Source organism: Mustela putorius, unplaced genomic scaffold (assembly GCF_011764305.1).
Source record: "Mustela putorius furo isolate JIRA1106 unplaced genomic scaffold, ASM1176430v1.1 tig00000997_pilon_pilon_pilon, whole genome shotgun sequence".
NCBI lineage: Eukaryota > Metazoa > Chordata > Mammalia > Carnivora > Mustelidae > Mustela > Mustela putorius.
This window is the reverse complement of record NW_025421527.1, coordinates 3927701-3943788: the sequence shown is the minus strand read 5'-3', so window position 1 is coordinate 3943788 and position 16088 is coordinate 3927701. Positions and strand designations below refer to the sequence as shown.

Genomic DNA, 16088 nt, shown 5'->3' with positions numbered 1-16088 from the left:
ATTCTGCTTCTGGTTGGGGTTGATGTTTCTACATCAACTTTTGATGCTGCTGATTGACCTCCTTCGTCATTGTCGTCGTGCACAGAAGTCAGGACGACGTCTGCCGGCTGCCAGCGTCCGGCTTGGCTGCCACAGGCTGAAGCAGGTGGGGTCTTGCTCTGGAACAGGAAGTCAGGCGACGGCAGAGGCTGGGGTCCGCCGTCTGCTCAGCGGGGTGCCGGGCTCCCGGGCTGCCCCATCTTTCTGCTCCACCGTCCTGGGCGCTGGGTCTTGTCCTCCTGCTTCGTCCTCATGGTCCCGGACGGCTCTGTCCGCAGACACCAGCCCACACGGAAGATGGCCAACGAGAGAAGGACGAAGGCCAAAGTCTCTGTGGTCGTGAGTTTCTGTCTCTGCAGGACTGAAGACCCTTCCTCCCGTCCAGCACAGGTCACCTATCTCGGGGTCATAGGAAAGACCTGACCCCAGCCCTGAGCTCCCCAGGTGTCGGTGGGGGAAGCTGTGCGAGCAGCGCCCCCTGGTGGAAGGGGCCGCAGCGACAGCCGCCTGCACCCAGGGCTCCCAGCCCCACCCTGCTGGGCCAGGGCGGGGCAGGTCTTTCCTGGACACTTGAAGGGGGGACCGCAGGCCCTGCCCCAGGCGCAGGTCAGCTCTGCTCCGGCCAGAGTCGGGCCTGAGAAAGGCTGTTCAGGAGCCGAGTTCTATCCCGGTGCCCCAGGGCAAGCCTTTCCTGTTTTCTCAGCTGTCCAGCAGGTCAACTCTGAGGCCCTTCTGGCTCAGGCATCCCAAAATTCTAGGTCAGGATGGACCCATCCGGGGTCCCTGTTACCTCTCTGACCTCCATCTCCTACCGATCTTGCCTGGACACTTTGGCCACACTGACCTCCTGCTCCCGGAACAGTCCAGGCAGGTCCCAGGTGAGGGTCACTCCATGGGACGTCACCTGGGCCAGGAAAGCGATTTCCCTAGATGTCTGCAGTCACTCCTCACCTCCTTCCAGTCTCTTCTCCAAAATCCCCTTCGTGGGGAACCTGTTCTGACCTCCTGGTGTAACCGGAAACCACACTGCCGGTGCTGAGCCCCCACCCTGCTCTGTCATCCAGAGCCCTGCTCGCCGTATGGACTGTGGTTCCCGTGAGGAGGGGAGGAAGGCAGAGCGGTTGCTGGGTGCACTCGTACGTGTGCATGTGTGTGTGCATGTGTGTGAGCACCGGCGTGGCTCACAGTAGGAGCTCCTGCACTGTTTGTGGAAGGAACGAGGCCACCATCGGGGAGGGTCTGGGTCGGGGGCTGACGGGTCCCCCTAAACACTCACACTCGGTACATGGACCATACAGGGGTTCAGGGAAAGGTGCTCTTGGCCCAGGAGTTGCCCCGTGGGGACAGTGATAAGGGTAGAGGGCTCGTGGGGAGAACGCAGCACAGCTCTGCCGCTGTCACTCAGCGTGTCCACACTCGGGCCCAACTGACCCTCATCAGTGATTCTCGTGGGATCCAGGGACATCAGCTGTGAGAGACGCTCCTCAACACGGGGTGGGGGGCTGAGGTCAGATGAATATGGAAACGCGACAACCACATCCCTCCTGCGATGTTCACCGCCCCGACTCCAGGGCAACATCAGTTTTATCTTTTACTCTGAGATTCACAACATGTATGACCAGGGGTTCAGGTTCCTTCTTCCTTTTTTGGAGCAAAGTTCCTTTGGAGCTCCTGCTCCGTCAGCACGAGCCATCACCTACTCTGGGAAATGTCCACTAGAAGAGGAAGCTGAACCCTGAGCCCAGCACCCACCCTTTGAGGCCCCCGCCAGCCTGCAGCGGGTCCTGGGTCTGGGCCTGCGGGGGCAGGGGTGAGGCAGGTGCTCACTGGGGTCGGTGGGGGGTGGGAGCAGCAGCCTTCTCTGGCAGGACCTCTGGAACCAGGCGGTGGGAGACCAAGGAGCAGAGCTCAAGCAGGCGGGGCTCTGAGCTGGGACTGGGTCTAGATCACCTTCCCGGGTTGAGACCACACAGGTCTGAGGCCCTTTGTCTGCGGTGATGCCCGTGGGAGGAATCCTAGGTTGCTTCGGGTGCGGTCAGTTACCCACATGGGGGCTTAGTGTCCAGAGGAGAGTTGCCCCAGGTCCACCCCAAAGCTTCTGGAAGCAGAGTCGTCCCCCCATCCAGCAAACGTCTTCTGCACCCACGCCCTGAAGACCCCGTGTGACAGCTGAGGACACAAGAGGGAACGTGTGTCCTTGGCCTCAGGGGCCTGGATTTCCTACGGAGACCCCAGAATGCCCCCCAGCAGGACTGGGACGCACAGTCAGGGAGGAGGAGGTGTTGGTCCTGCGGGTGCTGTCCACGTTCATGATGCCCACGGGGCCTGGGACACCTGCTCCGTGAAGACATGAGCCTCAGCGCCCTGCACACAGCAGGTGCTCAATAAATGTGCATGGCCTGAAAGATGCCGGGAGCACCTGCTCTGGGAATCATGGAGACCAGATGTCCCAGGCCCACAGGGTGTGTTCAGACCCACAGAGAGAATTGTTACAACAGCAGAGTGTGACCTCTGCTTTACGATACGGGTCCAACTACTTCAAGGTCCAAATTCAGCAACACCCTGTACAGCCATCATTATAGATTCTCCCCAGATCGGGGTGGGGGCCCTGCTCTGTGGCTCAGACCCTGGGAAGCAGGTCCCCCGAGATCTGTCCACCCTGCAGAGTGGGGACCGGGACCTGCCTCCCCTCCTCACTCGATCCACAGCCAGGGCGCCCAGGAAGAGAAAGGGGGGACAAGCTGTGGGATCCTTCCCGTGCTGGGGTGGGCCGAGGCCAGCTCTCACGGGTCTGGAGAATCAGGGGCAGATTCTGACCCCAGGACAGCATCTCAGGGCGGGAGGAGTTCTTCCATCCCTGTGTTGGAAGGTCTTGGCGACATCTGGGGTCCCATGGCTCTCAGTGTCACCGTCGGGGAGGATCCCAGGCCTGAGCCAGGACAGAGCCACTGTGCCAAATGGTGATGGTGGCAAGGGCAGGGCTCTGCTCCCACACCAGCCCCAGGTGGGGCGCCTCCTCCCTCTCCGGTTTTTCTCGGCTTGCTGTGTTTGACACCAGGCCAGGGGGATCCCACGGGAGCTCAGACCCCCAGCCCTGGCTGCAAGGTCGGGACACACATCCCTCAGTCATCCCATATTTGGTCCAGCGCCCGCAGAAGTAGTGCATTTCTTGTTCCTCACCTCCCCACCCGATGGCCACAATGAGGTCACTCATTCCCTAGGGTTCATGGGTTGGCCTCTGGGTAGGGGGGAAGAATCCAGTGTCCACGTCGGCAATGACGTGATTCACACTGACGTGTCCTCACTGGACGTGGGCTTCAGGCTCTTGTGTGGAAAACCTGACTGCGCCGGGTGAGGGAGGGCATTTCTCCCTCAGGGGCTGCCTGTCCCCAAGATCACTTCTGCTTCTCTGAGAGCAAATGAGGGGAAGGGAGAGGCAGGAGGGGTGCCCCTGGGAGCTTGGTCTAGTAGGAACTCGAGCACGTTCCTGATGCACGACATCTCTCCGCCAGGGGCATTCTGGAGTCTCCGGGAGCACGGGTGAGCTCACCGGCCCCACTCAGGCCCAGAGACTTGCCCAGTGACTCCTTCAAGTTCCCTGTCCCCACTGTGCTGAGAGCTGGGGGCTTGGGGCCATCCAGCCCTGTGTCCTGGGACAGGCAGGAAGGCGTGAGGAAGAGAGATCAAGCCTCACCGTGACTGGTCCGAGAGCCTGAGCTCCCCCGGCCGCAGATGGAGTCCCTGCATCTCCAGGAGGGTGTGCAGCCTGAAGCCCAAGGTCAGCACAGAAGCCACACTGCCCAGCACGTGTCCTCGGTTTCAAGGTCACCAGCGTTCTGCCCACCAGAGAGCTGTGTCCAGACAGGTTGGAAGTTTCCAGAACAGTTCGAGTATGGGAGAACAACCTCCCCCTCCCTGCGCGGGGCTGGAGGTCTGTCCTCTGTGTGACTCAGCCAGTGCAAGGGGTGGATGTGGTCAGCAAATAGCCACCGTGGACCCCAGGGGCTGCAGAGTTATAACCATAGGCCTCGTGTCCTCTGCCTGCGGGTGTGAGACAGGAGAGAGGCTGCCCTGGGTCAGGCCTGGCCTCCCTCCCCCTCAGTGTGGCTTCTCAAGGTCTGGGAGGGACTCGGGGCTAAAAAGACCAGAGGCCTAGGAGGCCTGAGACCTGGGCCTGACTCTGCCCTGTCCTGGGGTCCAGACCGGGGGCTCATCAAATCACCTATGGGTCCTGACTTTGCTCATCTGTGACATGGACGGTAACCCTGAGCCCCACTGTCCCCCAAAGAGAACGAGCTTGGGAACCACAGAGACCTGGACACACAGAGGACTGTGACCTGGGCTGTCTTGCTGCACAGGGCAGCGGGAGGGGACAGAGATCAGTGTCTGCAGGTATAGAAAGTCCGGGGGCTGCCCCAGCATGGAGTGTGTCCAGGCTGATCCTCCGGGGTCCCGGAAAGCAGCTGCTGGGGTCTCCTTCCTGGGCCCTGGGCCCCACCCAAGGGTGGGGTTTGCACAAGCAAAGAGTTCTTCCCCTGAGAGGGCTCACCCAGGGCTGGAGCGATGGGACAGGGGCACAGCCGACTTGGTCCCCGTCACCCTGAAGGGAGGAGCTGCCCAGATCTGGACTCTATCTGAGGAGTCTCTGCCCACAAGGCTCAGGGACGGCCCAGGGAAGGGCTCTCCCATCACAGGGTGGGAGCGGGGGAACAGGCAGTGCCGAGGGCTCTCTGGGCTGATGGGCACAGAGCAGTTCCGGGGAGCCCAGACTGGATGCGGTGATCGCTGGAGGCCACACACTGGGATAGGACAGCGGCGGTGACATGGGCTTTCTCAGAGTTCCTTGTTGGGAGTGAAGACCTTGACTCTTGCTCTGCTGGGTGACCTCTGGAGGGAGGACCAAACCCTTAGGACTCGGGTCTCACATCCATAAAATGGGTTCAACAGCCAACAGGCTGACCACCTAGAGTGCGGGGCCCTGGGCCAGTCCTGGGGATCTAGCCTGAGGATCGGAGGGTCTGAGAAGCTAAGGGAGAGCCCAGTGGGCAGGGAAAGAGGCACCGGCCTGGGGTTAGTGATGGAGCTGCTCCCCTGGGGCCCACAGGAGACCAGGGTTCTTGACTTTATGGGAACCCATCTGGGAAGAGGAGGCCTGGCCTGACCCTCCGTACGTGGCTGTGAGTCTGAGGCCGCTGAGTCTGTGGCCAGAGGCGCGTGTCCCTCTCCAGCCCTGCCTGTGTGTGAGCCTGGCCCAGGCCTGGCAGAGCCTCACAGGGAAGGGGGCTGTGAGGCCGCTCCTGTGGGGGTGGGCTTGGTCCTGTGTGGGGCAGGGCCCGCCCTAGGCTGCAGACAGAGCCCTGAGGACCAGCAGTGGGGACGTGCCCTGTGTGCTCTGGGGTGAGGGGGTGACACTTCCCAGGAGGCTTTGTTCTCGGGCTCCTAGCTTCTCACTGTGACACCTGACAGTGAGGTTCCCAGAACATCAGACAGGAGATGCGACTCGTGAGATGGTGCAAAGACAGTGGACAGGCCCAAAGCAGGAGAGGCCCCGTGTCCTTGGCTCTAGGAGGGGACTCTGTGCCTGGCCACGGCTGACACTGGCAAACAGAGTGGCTAGGGGTGAGTGGGAGCCCAGGGACAGAGGTCAGGGGTTCTAGGGGTGCAGGTTGGGTACGGGAGACCACCAGCTGGTTGTGAGCACAGGGACGGGGTCTCTCGGCACCGGGACTCCTAGAGGGGGGCTGTTCCCACACTTACTGTACAGTTATCTCCTGAGGCCCCCCTGCGGGTGCTGAGCTAACATCAGAGATGGGAGTGGGTTACTCTAGGCTGGACAGTGAGGTCGCAGGACTAACAGCCCCGCCCCTGGGGTGCGGAGAAGCCTAAGGGCTCTTGTGAGTGAAGAAGCTTTCCTCCTCCTCTTACGTCTGTATTCTGGATGTTTCCTTGAAGCAGAATCGGTCCACGCTGAGCCAGCAGGGAAGCAGCTGGCCATGCTCACCTGCTCAGAAGACCCCCACCTGTGCGGGGCCTCCTGGCTCCTGCGATTCACCAGCCTCCTCCTCAGTGAGTGGCCCGGGACCCCCGGGAGGGAGGCCGCGGGGCGGGCAGGGAGGCAGGAGCTCCCGGGCGGGCTGGGGTCTGTGCTGAAGAACCAGACGGAGCAGCTCCGTGAGGACGGAGCACACGCGGTGCGCTGGGTCAGAGCCCCGGGGTGGACAGAGGGAACAAAGGGAGCTTTGGGCTGAGGCCAGGCTGGGAACCCCGACCCGGCTGCCTGGCAGCATGAAGGGAACCCCTTTCCCCCAACCCAGGGCGGTGAGACTGGGAGACCCCGGAGCCTCGTGGGGGAGAGGATGGAGGAGACACAGGAGTGGCTCTGGGGGACCCGGGGTGGGGACAGACATCCCCCCCTGCCGTGCACAGGGGACCGGCAGCCTTGGCAGCTACCGTGTGCAGGAGGGGCCGACCCAGAGCCCCTGTCTGAGCTGGAGGGGCCGCGCTAGTCTGGCTCCTTGGCAAGATGAGGCCCCGAGTCCAGTGACATTCTGTTTGCAAGGGAAGGACAGGAGCCCCCAGCATTGCAGGGTCCGTGCCCACCTGCCGTGTGTAGGGGTGAGCCCGGAACGGGAGACTGCTGACCTCTGATCTGGGTGGGGGTACCTGGGGGGCATCAGGGGGCCTCAAAATGGAACTCAAAAAAGTCATCTTCTCAGAAACCTGAAATTCCAGTCATTCCTTCATCGGAGTCCAGGTGCTTCTGCGGAACACGTTAAATAAGAACTAGGAGAAAACACTGAGATCCTCGGAGCTGAATCCTGAGGAGGGCAGGGGAGGCTGTTCCGGTCTGTCGTGTTTGGTTCGAGGGAAACACCCCTCCCTGGGCCGCAGCGATTCTAGGACGTTTCTGGAATCGGAGGACATTGGCAAACAGGGTCTTTCCTCATCAGACCATGAGGCGGGCACGGCGCGGGGACCACGGTAACAAGGTGCCGTCCTGTCTGCGTGTGGGCTTCCTCCACTGTCCCTGTTGTACTGAGCCGGAGACCCACGGAAGTTACACAGTGTCGTCCGTAAAGGTCGCGGCGGGACGACTGAGAAAGACAGCGAGGAAGGGACGGAGGGAACCGAGGCAGGAGAACGGAGAAAGGGACAAAAGTTTGCGCTGAAGGTGGCAAGTCACGTTCCATCTGATTTACATAAACTCGGACTCTCTAGCTCACAGCCACCTGCCCCTGACCTGTCCCTCCTTGGGGTCAGCACCTTCTGCAGATCTGAGCACTGTCGGGTCTTCCTCCTGTCCTGAGTGGGCTTCCAGCTTCTGGGCCGCTCCTCCCCCGCAGCCTGGGGGCTGAGCCTCCTCTGTCCCGGGTTCCCCCCTTTCCAGCAGGCGCCGGTTAACCCGCAGGCAGCCCCGCGTCCCCGCCCTGCCAAAGCCCGCCGAGTACTTGAGTCCCCTCTCCCGGGACAGTACCAGATACCACAGACCAGACCGCAGTGCTGGGAGGGAGGAGCCCTGGGCAGGGCAGGGGAGGCCAGGGGTGGGGCTGCAGGGGGTGGGGAGGGCAGGATGGGTGGTGTAGCTTCCCACTGGGGAGGTAATGGGCAGGAGGAGAGGGAGGCCGGCTGCAGGTCTGGCTCTGCCTTGTGTGACCTAGACCAGTCCCCTCCTGCCCTTGAGCGAGCAACTCCTCTGTGAAAGGTCCCCTTGAAGGCCCTTCAGCTGTGACATCCTGGATTGGGGGGGGTCTCCCCCTGGACAGGACTGTCCTGTGGTTTCTCCGAGGCCTCTCCTCCATGTCTCCCTCCTGTCCTGCCCTCGTCCTGTGTCCTGACGGGGACGGACAGCCGGGGAGTCTGCTTGGGCCCCATCAGAACCCAGAGCCCAGGACCACCTGTGGTCACCTCCTCCACCCTCCAAGGGGGGAGGCATGCATCTTCGAGGCTCCCTGCAGTCCTCGGGCCTCCACTGTCTCTGTCTCTGCTCCTGAGCAGGTGTGCACCCCGGTGTGCATGGCCTGCTCCGGACAGTGAGCTGCCTCGGCCGAGGTTGTGGGGGTCGGGGGACGGAGCAGCCGCTCAGGAACAGCCTGACCGGAGCCACGCAGCAGCTGCCCATGATCGGCAGAAACGTCAGCGTCCGTGTCCCTGTCCCCTGGGGTGGACTCCTCTGACCCACGCTGGAGGCACGGAGAGCGACAGTGTGGGCTCAGGATTCCTGGGGAGCAGCCTGTGGGCAGGTGCCGCCCTGGGAGCAGATCTGCTGTCCCTCGGGGAGCCCCTGTTGGAACAAGGGCGGCTTCTCTGACTCGGGGCTGGCCTCCTGTGTGCACCACACTCTGCGTATTTGCGCACGAGATGGGCCTTGGCCGTGGACTGGGTGGGGACGCGGGTGTGACGGACACTGTCGTTCTGTGCATTAATTCATGAGGAACTGCCAGGCTCATTCACAGGAGGAATGTTCCTTAGATATAATGGGACATAATGTTCTCATCAGTCTGGCGAAGGGCAGAAAGCTTGATCTCCGTGTGCCGGTGGGAACCTCAGCATTATTGGGGGGAGAGCGGTTGGGGTCACTCTCAGGAGGCGATGGGCAGAGTCTGTCCGAGGCTGAGATGGAGCTGCCTTTGGCCGATTAGACCCCCCATGTGTCATCCCAGTGTCTGCACAGCCATGCGTGCTGTCCACACAGAGGCCCTGTCCTGCGGGCCGGCGCGGCGAGCTCACCAGGCGCTCACCGTCTCCCTCACATTTTCTCGTCCCTGGCAGTGGGCCCGGCCGGGTGGCGAGTGCGGCCACAAGCACGAGCCGAGATCCCGCTATTTCTAGACGGCGAGAGATACCTCCAGGGGCGATTGCACAGTCTGTGTCTCTGCTGTGGCCCCTGTGGCAGGTATCAGGGCAGGGAGTCTTGCCCGCAGACCCTGCCTCCGTCTGGGGAGCTCCCCTGTCCTCAGACCCGGGGCTCCTGGACGTGTCAGGGACAGCATCCCAGCGTTGCCGAGCCTGACTGCGGGCCTGCTCTGGAAGGGGACAGGGCGCCACCTCCGTCAGCGCCGTGGTCACCTGTGGGGGGTCACCTGCCGCCCCTCGGTGCCTGGACACACACCAGGTGTGGGCTCGCAGCTCGTGCAGGTCAGGACCCAGAGGACTACGTCTGGGTCCTCAGGTCCACTGAGACGGACATTAGGTCTGGGCTGGGGCTGCAGGGACCTCAAGGGTCACCCAGGATCTGGGCGTCAGGCGCCCGCAGGCGTACTTCCTGTGGGTGCGGGACAGAGGCCTCACCCGCCCTGGGTGTTGGCCAGAGGCTGTCTTCCTTCCCTCCCTGTGGGGGTCTCTCCACGGGGCTGCCCACAATACCGTGGCGGGCTTCGTCACAGAGAGCAGGAGACAGGGTCACAGTAAGATGGGGTCACACTCCTGTCGGACCTGCTGTCCCTGAGGGCCGTCCATCACGTTAGTGGCACTCTGCTCCTTAGAGGGGAGTCCCCGTAAGTGGCCCCCTCCAGGACAGCTCACACGGCCTGTGGGCACGAGGGGTCTCTGCAGCCCCGTGAGAACCTGCCTCCTGCGGAAATGCACTCGCTGTGGCCCCCGAAATGTGTTCGTGCTTCAGAATCTAGATCTCCTGACATTCATCCTCTCGCTGTCAGGGGTCAGGACACTGCAGGTGAGCAAGTTCCCGTGACCTGCTCAAGGGGACGCTCCCCTGGGACCAGGAGGGATTCCAGCCTCGCCTCAAATTCATGGCATCTCCTGCCTTCCCAGTCAAGGGGGCACACGGGATGGATTTCAGGAAGTTGGGTTCTAGGGTTTCCTCCTTTATTCCTAATGAGAACCACCGTTTTCTGCGTCCTATGCCCTAGGTGTCTGCAGCGCTGTGACCCAGAGTCCTGGAGCCCATGGGTCTGCCCTGGACGATTCTGGAAACACTGTTACTCTGAAGGGGACTCAAGGAGCTTCTGTGCTGTTCCTAGTGATCAGAAATCCAGAATTACCTCCAGAATTTGAGCTGGAGAAGATGTCTTGGGGCGTCGTATCCAGATCCAATTACATAGTCATGCTGTATGTGTTTCCTGGGAGAGATGTTCCAGAATGGGTCAACTTCCAGGAGAAGTTCGAGAAGAGGGTCCATGTGCTCAATGCAACAACCCTGAGGATTGACAACCTGACCCTTGAGGACAGTGGGCTGTACCGGGCTCGAGTGTCCTATACAAGAGGAAGACAGTATGACCAGGATTTCCACCTGACGGTCTACGGTACGTGGCGGCCCCTCCCCCAGCCCCACAGCTGACCCCCTTCCTCTGTCCCCAGGAGTGTCCATGCGCCCCGCTTGCAGGATTCCTTCCAGACCGCAGCCTTCGGACTCGATCTTCTCCCCAGAAATCCGATGCTGTGAGGTCAGGACAAGTGCAGGCAGAGCTGAGACTCACACCAGGGACGAGTCACGTCTGTGCTTCAGGAGGGAACACGGAATGGGGGGAAACGGGGATTTGGCCGTAACACTCGTTGTCCCCGTAGGACTCAGGGTCCTTGGTGGGACTCTTACTGTCTTGTGCTGCTGTAACAGGTGACTGCACCTCAGTGGCTGACCACACACCCCCTGGGGTCCTCAAGGGCTGTAGGGTGGGAGTCAGACCCCAGAGCCTCTGCCATGAGGTCCAGGAGTCCGCAGGGAGGCTCCGGGGAGAATCCACTTCTGCTCCTGTCCCCCCTTCTAGGGGCATCCGCACCCCCTGGATCGTGGTCCCTTCTTCCTCCTTCCCAGGTGGCACTGGTGGGATGAGTCCATCTGACACCGCGTTCCCCCACCTCCTCTCCTGCCTCCTCTCACTTGTGAGGACCCTGTGATCACATGGGGCTTGTCCGGGGAATCCAGACCATCTCTAGTTTAGGATCAGCAGTTCCCAGCCTCAGTTCCCCTTTGCCCGGGAACCTACGACACCTATGGTCTCTGAGGGTCAGCACGTGGTCATGGTTGGGGGAGACTCGTCACCTAGCAGGATCTGGAATCCTGCGTGTGGTTTTTCCCACCCTGTCCCCTCGTCCTTCTCAGTCCAGCCCGAGTCAGCTCACTCACGGACTGCACGGTCCCCCTCTGAACCCCCACGGATGGAGGAGAAGTTCACAGGGTAACTTCCTCAGACCCTCAGGGAGCAGCTCGCTCTGTGTGCACCCCTCCCCCCTGCACAGGGAGACGTCCTGCCCCAGAGAGAGTGGCCTTCGCAGACTCAGGTCCCTGAGATCCCCAAGACTGACTGTCAGTCTGTCCATTGTCTTCCCGTGTGGACTCCAAGTTCAGGGCATCTTGCAACCACACTTAGGAAGGCCATTCCTAGTGACTCCCACCACAGTCTCTCCTGGTGGGAGTCCGGGCTGATCTCTGGGCTTCCAGAGCTGGCCAAGAACCGGCTGTACCATGGGCTCTGCCGTCCCGGGAACCATCTGAACAGGAGAAGTAGGGCTGGGTTCTGGACCGGGAAAATCCTTTTCCAACTTCTCTTTCTTCTACGTGACACCTCAATCTCTTAGAATTGATTGGCTATGGGTAGGCACTACTACAGTATCTTTTTGTCCTGGGAGAATTTTAAGACTTGCTCAGTCTAGTGAAATCACATAGAGCTGAGCTCAGTGGCTCCTTCCTTAATGATCCTGCTGTATATTTCGGTCAATTTCCTGTGACCCGTAAAATGCAATCAGTGTCCTAATGGGAGGAAGCCAGAGCTTCAGGGAGAATCCGCAGGAGGAAGCAGGAGCTGTGATGTTCTACACTCACCTGAGACTCTGTCCTCTTGTCCCTCCCAACCCAGAGCCTGTGCCCCTTCCCCAGATCCAGGCCATGGATCTGTCCCTCACACCAGGCTGGTGCAACATCACCATGGAGTGTAACACCACAGGAACCAGGGAGGACCTGACTGTGTCCTGGGACAGCGAGGGTCTCCCCAGGGAGCTGGAGCAGAGACCGACCCCAGGACCAGTGCCCAACCCCTGGACCCTGGCTGTGACCCTGCCCCTGAGCTGGCCCAGCCCCAGCCTCACCTGTGTGGTCAGCAACCAGGTGGACCAGAGAACTGCCACCCTGGACCTTGGGGACATCTGTGGTCGTGGTGAGTGCATCTGCTGGAGGGGAGGGACTCTCCCGCAGCTCAGGGAACCCAGGGCGAGGGGTCTCAACTTCTGTCTCCCATGTTTATGTCACCCCTTGCCACATGGTCGCCCCATCCAGGACTCTGGCAGGAACATCCAACCTGCTTCTGTCCTTTGGGGTCCCTCCCGTGCTGCTCTCCAGCTCTCACCCCTGCTGGTCCAGGCGGCAGCCAGCAGGTACCTCTCCCCGACCTCATCCATCATCCTGAGTGTGTCTAGGGTGGCTTTCAGGAAAAGCGAGTTGGGGGTGTCCATGGTCTGTGCCATCTGAGGGTCTGGGCCAGTGACTCCCTGTAGAATTCAGGGCTCGCAGATCCTCTGCCCATTTCTGGTCATGTCACACCTAGCTGCTTGCCTGTACTCCCGATGTGTCCTGCTCTCCTGGGCTACCAGCCTCTGCTCAGGCCCCTCCCTCTGCCCTCAGCTCTTCCAAGTCAGGAGTCCCCCACTCCCCACTTACTCCCATCCAGGGACCCCCTCCCTGCAGCTGGCTCTGGGGGCCTGTGACCCGGGCAGTCCCACAGGGCCGCGTGCTGGGGGCAGTCCCAGTATGAAGAGACTTTGCACAGGGGCTCTTCAGCCTCAGTGGCTCAGGGCCCTGGAGGAGCTGCTGCTGTCCTGCCCTCACACCTCATCTGCTCTAAGGAGCAGTCAATGGCCCCACCCTGGAAGCTGATGCTCTGGCCCAGGATTAGTGTCCTGTGCAGCCTGACCCCCTGGTGGGCAGTGGCCATGTCTGCTGCTCCTTGGAATGCCTGTCCCAGCCTTGGCCTCAGGCCCTTTGCTCACAGTTAGTGGGTCCCTGAATGAATGAATGACTTGGTTCCTCTTGAGCCACCTCTCTCTCCACCCCCTCCTCCACCAGCTGGTGGACCTGCTGCCTCAGTATCCCTGATCCCAGAGGAATCTCATGCCTCACGGACCCACTGTGCCCTCTGGAAAGAGGCTCCTGCCTCCCTCTCATCCTCCCACCCAGGTCCTCCTGCCTGGTCCCTCTCTGGCCGGCCCCAGTGGGTGCCAGTAGCTCCCAGGGCTGGTCAGTTGTCACAGCTATACTTGGTCATGGGTCTCCTTCCTGGGATGTCTCACCCACCCTGAATATGCAGCAATCTCCTACTCCTCCCTCAAGACCAGGCTTGCCCATCACCTCCTCCAGGAGGCCCTCCCTGATGACCTGGGTACAAGGTATAAGCTCTAGTGCCCTGGGATGGCTCTGGCTGGCAGCCTCTGGCATGTGTCAGCCCTCCCCCTGCTGAGGGGCTCCTCAAGGGCGGGCACCATGTCCTGCTCCTCTCAGCACCCCGGCCCCAAGCAGGAGCTCAGGAACGGGCTGAGTGAGAGCCTCTGCCATGCTCCTCCCTCTCGAGCTTCTGACCAGGTCCCTTCAGAGTCTCCATGTGCCTGGCAATGGGCGTCCTCAGTTCTCTGTTGCCTCAACCTTCCTCACTCTCTGTGCGATGGAAACAGATCTACATGGACCATCTCTTGTTGCTCTCCTGCGTGACATCCTGGGGACTATTGTGGTCATACTGATGATCCTTGAAGCTGGACTATACCTTTGGATGAGACGTGGGAAGAAGAAGTTGGAGTCTGGGAGAGGCAGGTTGCACTTTCCTCCCTGTACCCGGACACCACTTCCTCTGCTGGACTCTGGGCTTCTTTCTTTCTTTCTTTATTTGTCAGAGAGAGAGAGAAAGCACAAGCAGGCAGAGTGGGAGGCAGGCTCGCTGCTGAGCAGGGAGCCCGATGTGGGACTCGGTCTCAGGACTCTGGAATCATGACCTGAGCCGAAGGCAGAGGCTTAACCGACTGAGTCACCCAGGCGTCCCTGGGCTTCTTTTCTCCTGCATTTTGCTCCTCGGGGAATGTCCCTGCAGGCGCTGGCTGATGTGGCTGTGGGGGAAGGTACAGGCTTCCAGGCTGAGACTCAAGCTCCATCTGTGTGTGACTCAGGGGCAGGATTGCAGGAGGAGCCCAGGGACCCGGATGGTGGCATCCACTATGCAGATCAGACCTATCAGGAGTCTGGAGACCGCAGGGACAAGGTGAGGCCGGGGGAGGAGGCAGTTCTCCCAAGTCCCTCTGTGCCTGTGGATCCCAGTCACCTGCTGGTTCTGTCCTCGATTGCTCTGTGCGCTTTCCCATAATGCAGGATCAACTAAGAAAACTCTTCTGGGATCCCGTGAAGCATTGGGCACTGTGGGAGGTCATGTCAGCAGCTCTGGGTCTGTGTGAGTCTCTTTGGGTTCTCTGCGCCCCTTATGCTATCCTCTGTCTGCACTGCAGGGTAGGGGAGAACCACATCTAGAAGAGGAGAACTCTCTCACTACTGTCTACAGTGAGGTCCGCAGGCCAGGCCACGCCATGACCGCGTTTTAATGGGAAGAAGCAGGAGACTCCCACCCCGGGGACACCTGTCACGTGAGCATGACGCCCGCAGCTCTGGTCCTGCCTCTTACCCCTCTGACAGCTCTGAGCAGGGACTGGATGGATCCAGCACTTATTTCTGGGCTAAATCCTTGTGCACAAGCTCCCCGTGAGACACCCACAGTGGTAGATCAGGGGAAACTGAGTAAATAAATAAAACTGAGTAAATAAACTCTCCAAGACTGTAGAGTTCCCGCTTTCCTGATTTCTTTTGCCCAAGAGAGTAGATAGAGCCTGTGTGAGGAACGGCCTCTCCTCTCCCTCTCCCCTTTCTCAGCTGCTCCCTCTGCTGCTCACAAATGCAGCTCAAGCTCATGGGGGTCCTTCGTTTCCGTGTCATTTCTCCCTCACGAGCCTGCAGGCAGCCTGAGGGCAGAAGCTTCCCCTTGTTCTCTGTCCCATCACCTGTGACGTGGACAGAGCTGCTTCCTGGCACCTGTTCAATACTTGTTGGTGGGGAATAAGAAACATTTGCCCCCAAATCATTTGTCCCTTGTCTGGGCTGCTAGGGGAGCCCACCCAAGCCTCCACGTCAATCATGTGAAGTTGAATGTCATTGTTCCTGCAGATGACCTACCCTGAGCTGCCCATGTGGTTCTGCCAAGACAAGCTCCAGGGTCTCCTATGATCAGACCCACTCAGTGTGCCTCCAGCCACGGACCTCAGCTGTGCTGGGATCATAGCTGCTAGTGATGTTGGGAAAAAAGGCAGAAGAAAAAATATTAAATTTCCTTATTTCGTACAACCCAGTGACAAGTCCTTGAAACAGGCAGAGTGACATTCCTTTAGGGATCCAACTGCCTTGATGTTCATACTTTTCTAAGGGCAAGAGGCAATCCTAGCCCGAGCCCCCCACATCCCCTCCCCAGGATCCTGTAAGTCTACTTTAACATATAAAATTTCCTTTATCTTTATTTCCCCAAGATATGTGTCGACAGTCATCCCCCAAGCATATGGGCCACCAAGGTACAGCTGAAGGGTCTCACGACTCAGGTTTTATTTTGAGGTAATAAATGACCTTTTTGAATAATATCTCGACCCCTCAAGGCCCTGGAAACCGGGCTTCCAAACTCCTTAGAAACTTACACTCTCCCTAACCCTCCCAACTTGAAAGGATATAATGGGAAATGCCTCATGACCCCAGCACAGCTCGTCCTGCCCACGGGTCCTGTCCCTGTGCTTTCACAAAACATTTTGCACCAAAGAGGTCTTAGGAATTCCTTCTTGGCCGTCGGCTTCAAACCTGACCATCTCTCCTACATGACTAGGATCGTGTCTCAGCCTGTCTGCCCTCACGCCGACCGCCTATGGGATTCCATCATGTTGATGTGGCCAATGAGAAGAAAGTAGCAGGTACCCTAGGTGTCCCTGCACACAGAGAAGCACCAGAAAATGGACTATAAATCCCATGAAAATCAAGGGACTGACATCATAGTAAAGTTTCTAGGGGTCCAATCATTTGGGGAAACATC

General features: G+C 59.9%; 1 protein-coding gene across 15 annotated transcripts; it reads left to right on the top strand.

The window, feature by feature from the left end:
- Positions 1-5: 5 nt before the first annotated feature.
- LOC101689915 (SLAM family member 9-like) lies at positions 6-15980 on the top strand. Of its 15 annotated transcripts, XM_045086680.1 has the most exons (9): positions 6-145; positions 318-378; positions 3552-3970; positions 5992-6105; positions 9909-10301; positions 11853-12149; positions 13657-13788; positions 14143-14234; positions 14476-14803. In XM_045086680.1, the coding sequence occupies exons 3-9, from the start codon at positions 3772-3774 to the stop codon at positions 14566-14568; spliced, it is 1320 nt and encodes a 439-aa protein (XP_044942615.1). In that variant the 5' UTR covers positions 6-145; positions 318-378; positions 3552-3771; the 3' UTR covers positions 14569-14803. The 15 variants fall into 15 exon arrangements, 12 of the variants coding, with proteins under 12 accessions (XP_044942615.1, XP_044942614.1, XP_044942613.1 ...); XM_045086679.1 differs by adding an exon at positions 15885-15980 and having other exon boundaries at positions 110-3970; positions 14476-14610; XM_045086678.1 differs by having other exon boundaries at positions 110-917.
- The last annotated feature ends 108 nt before the right edge of the window (positions 15981-16088 follow it).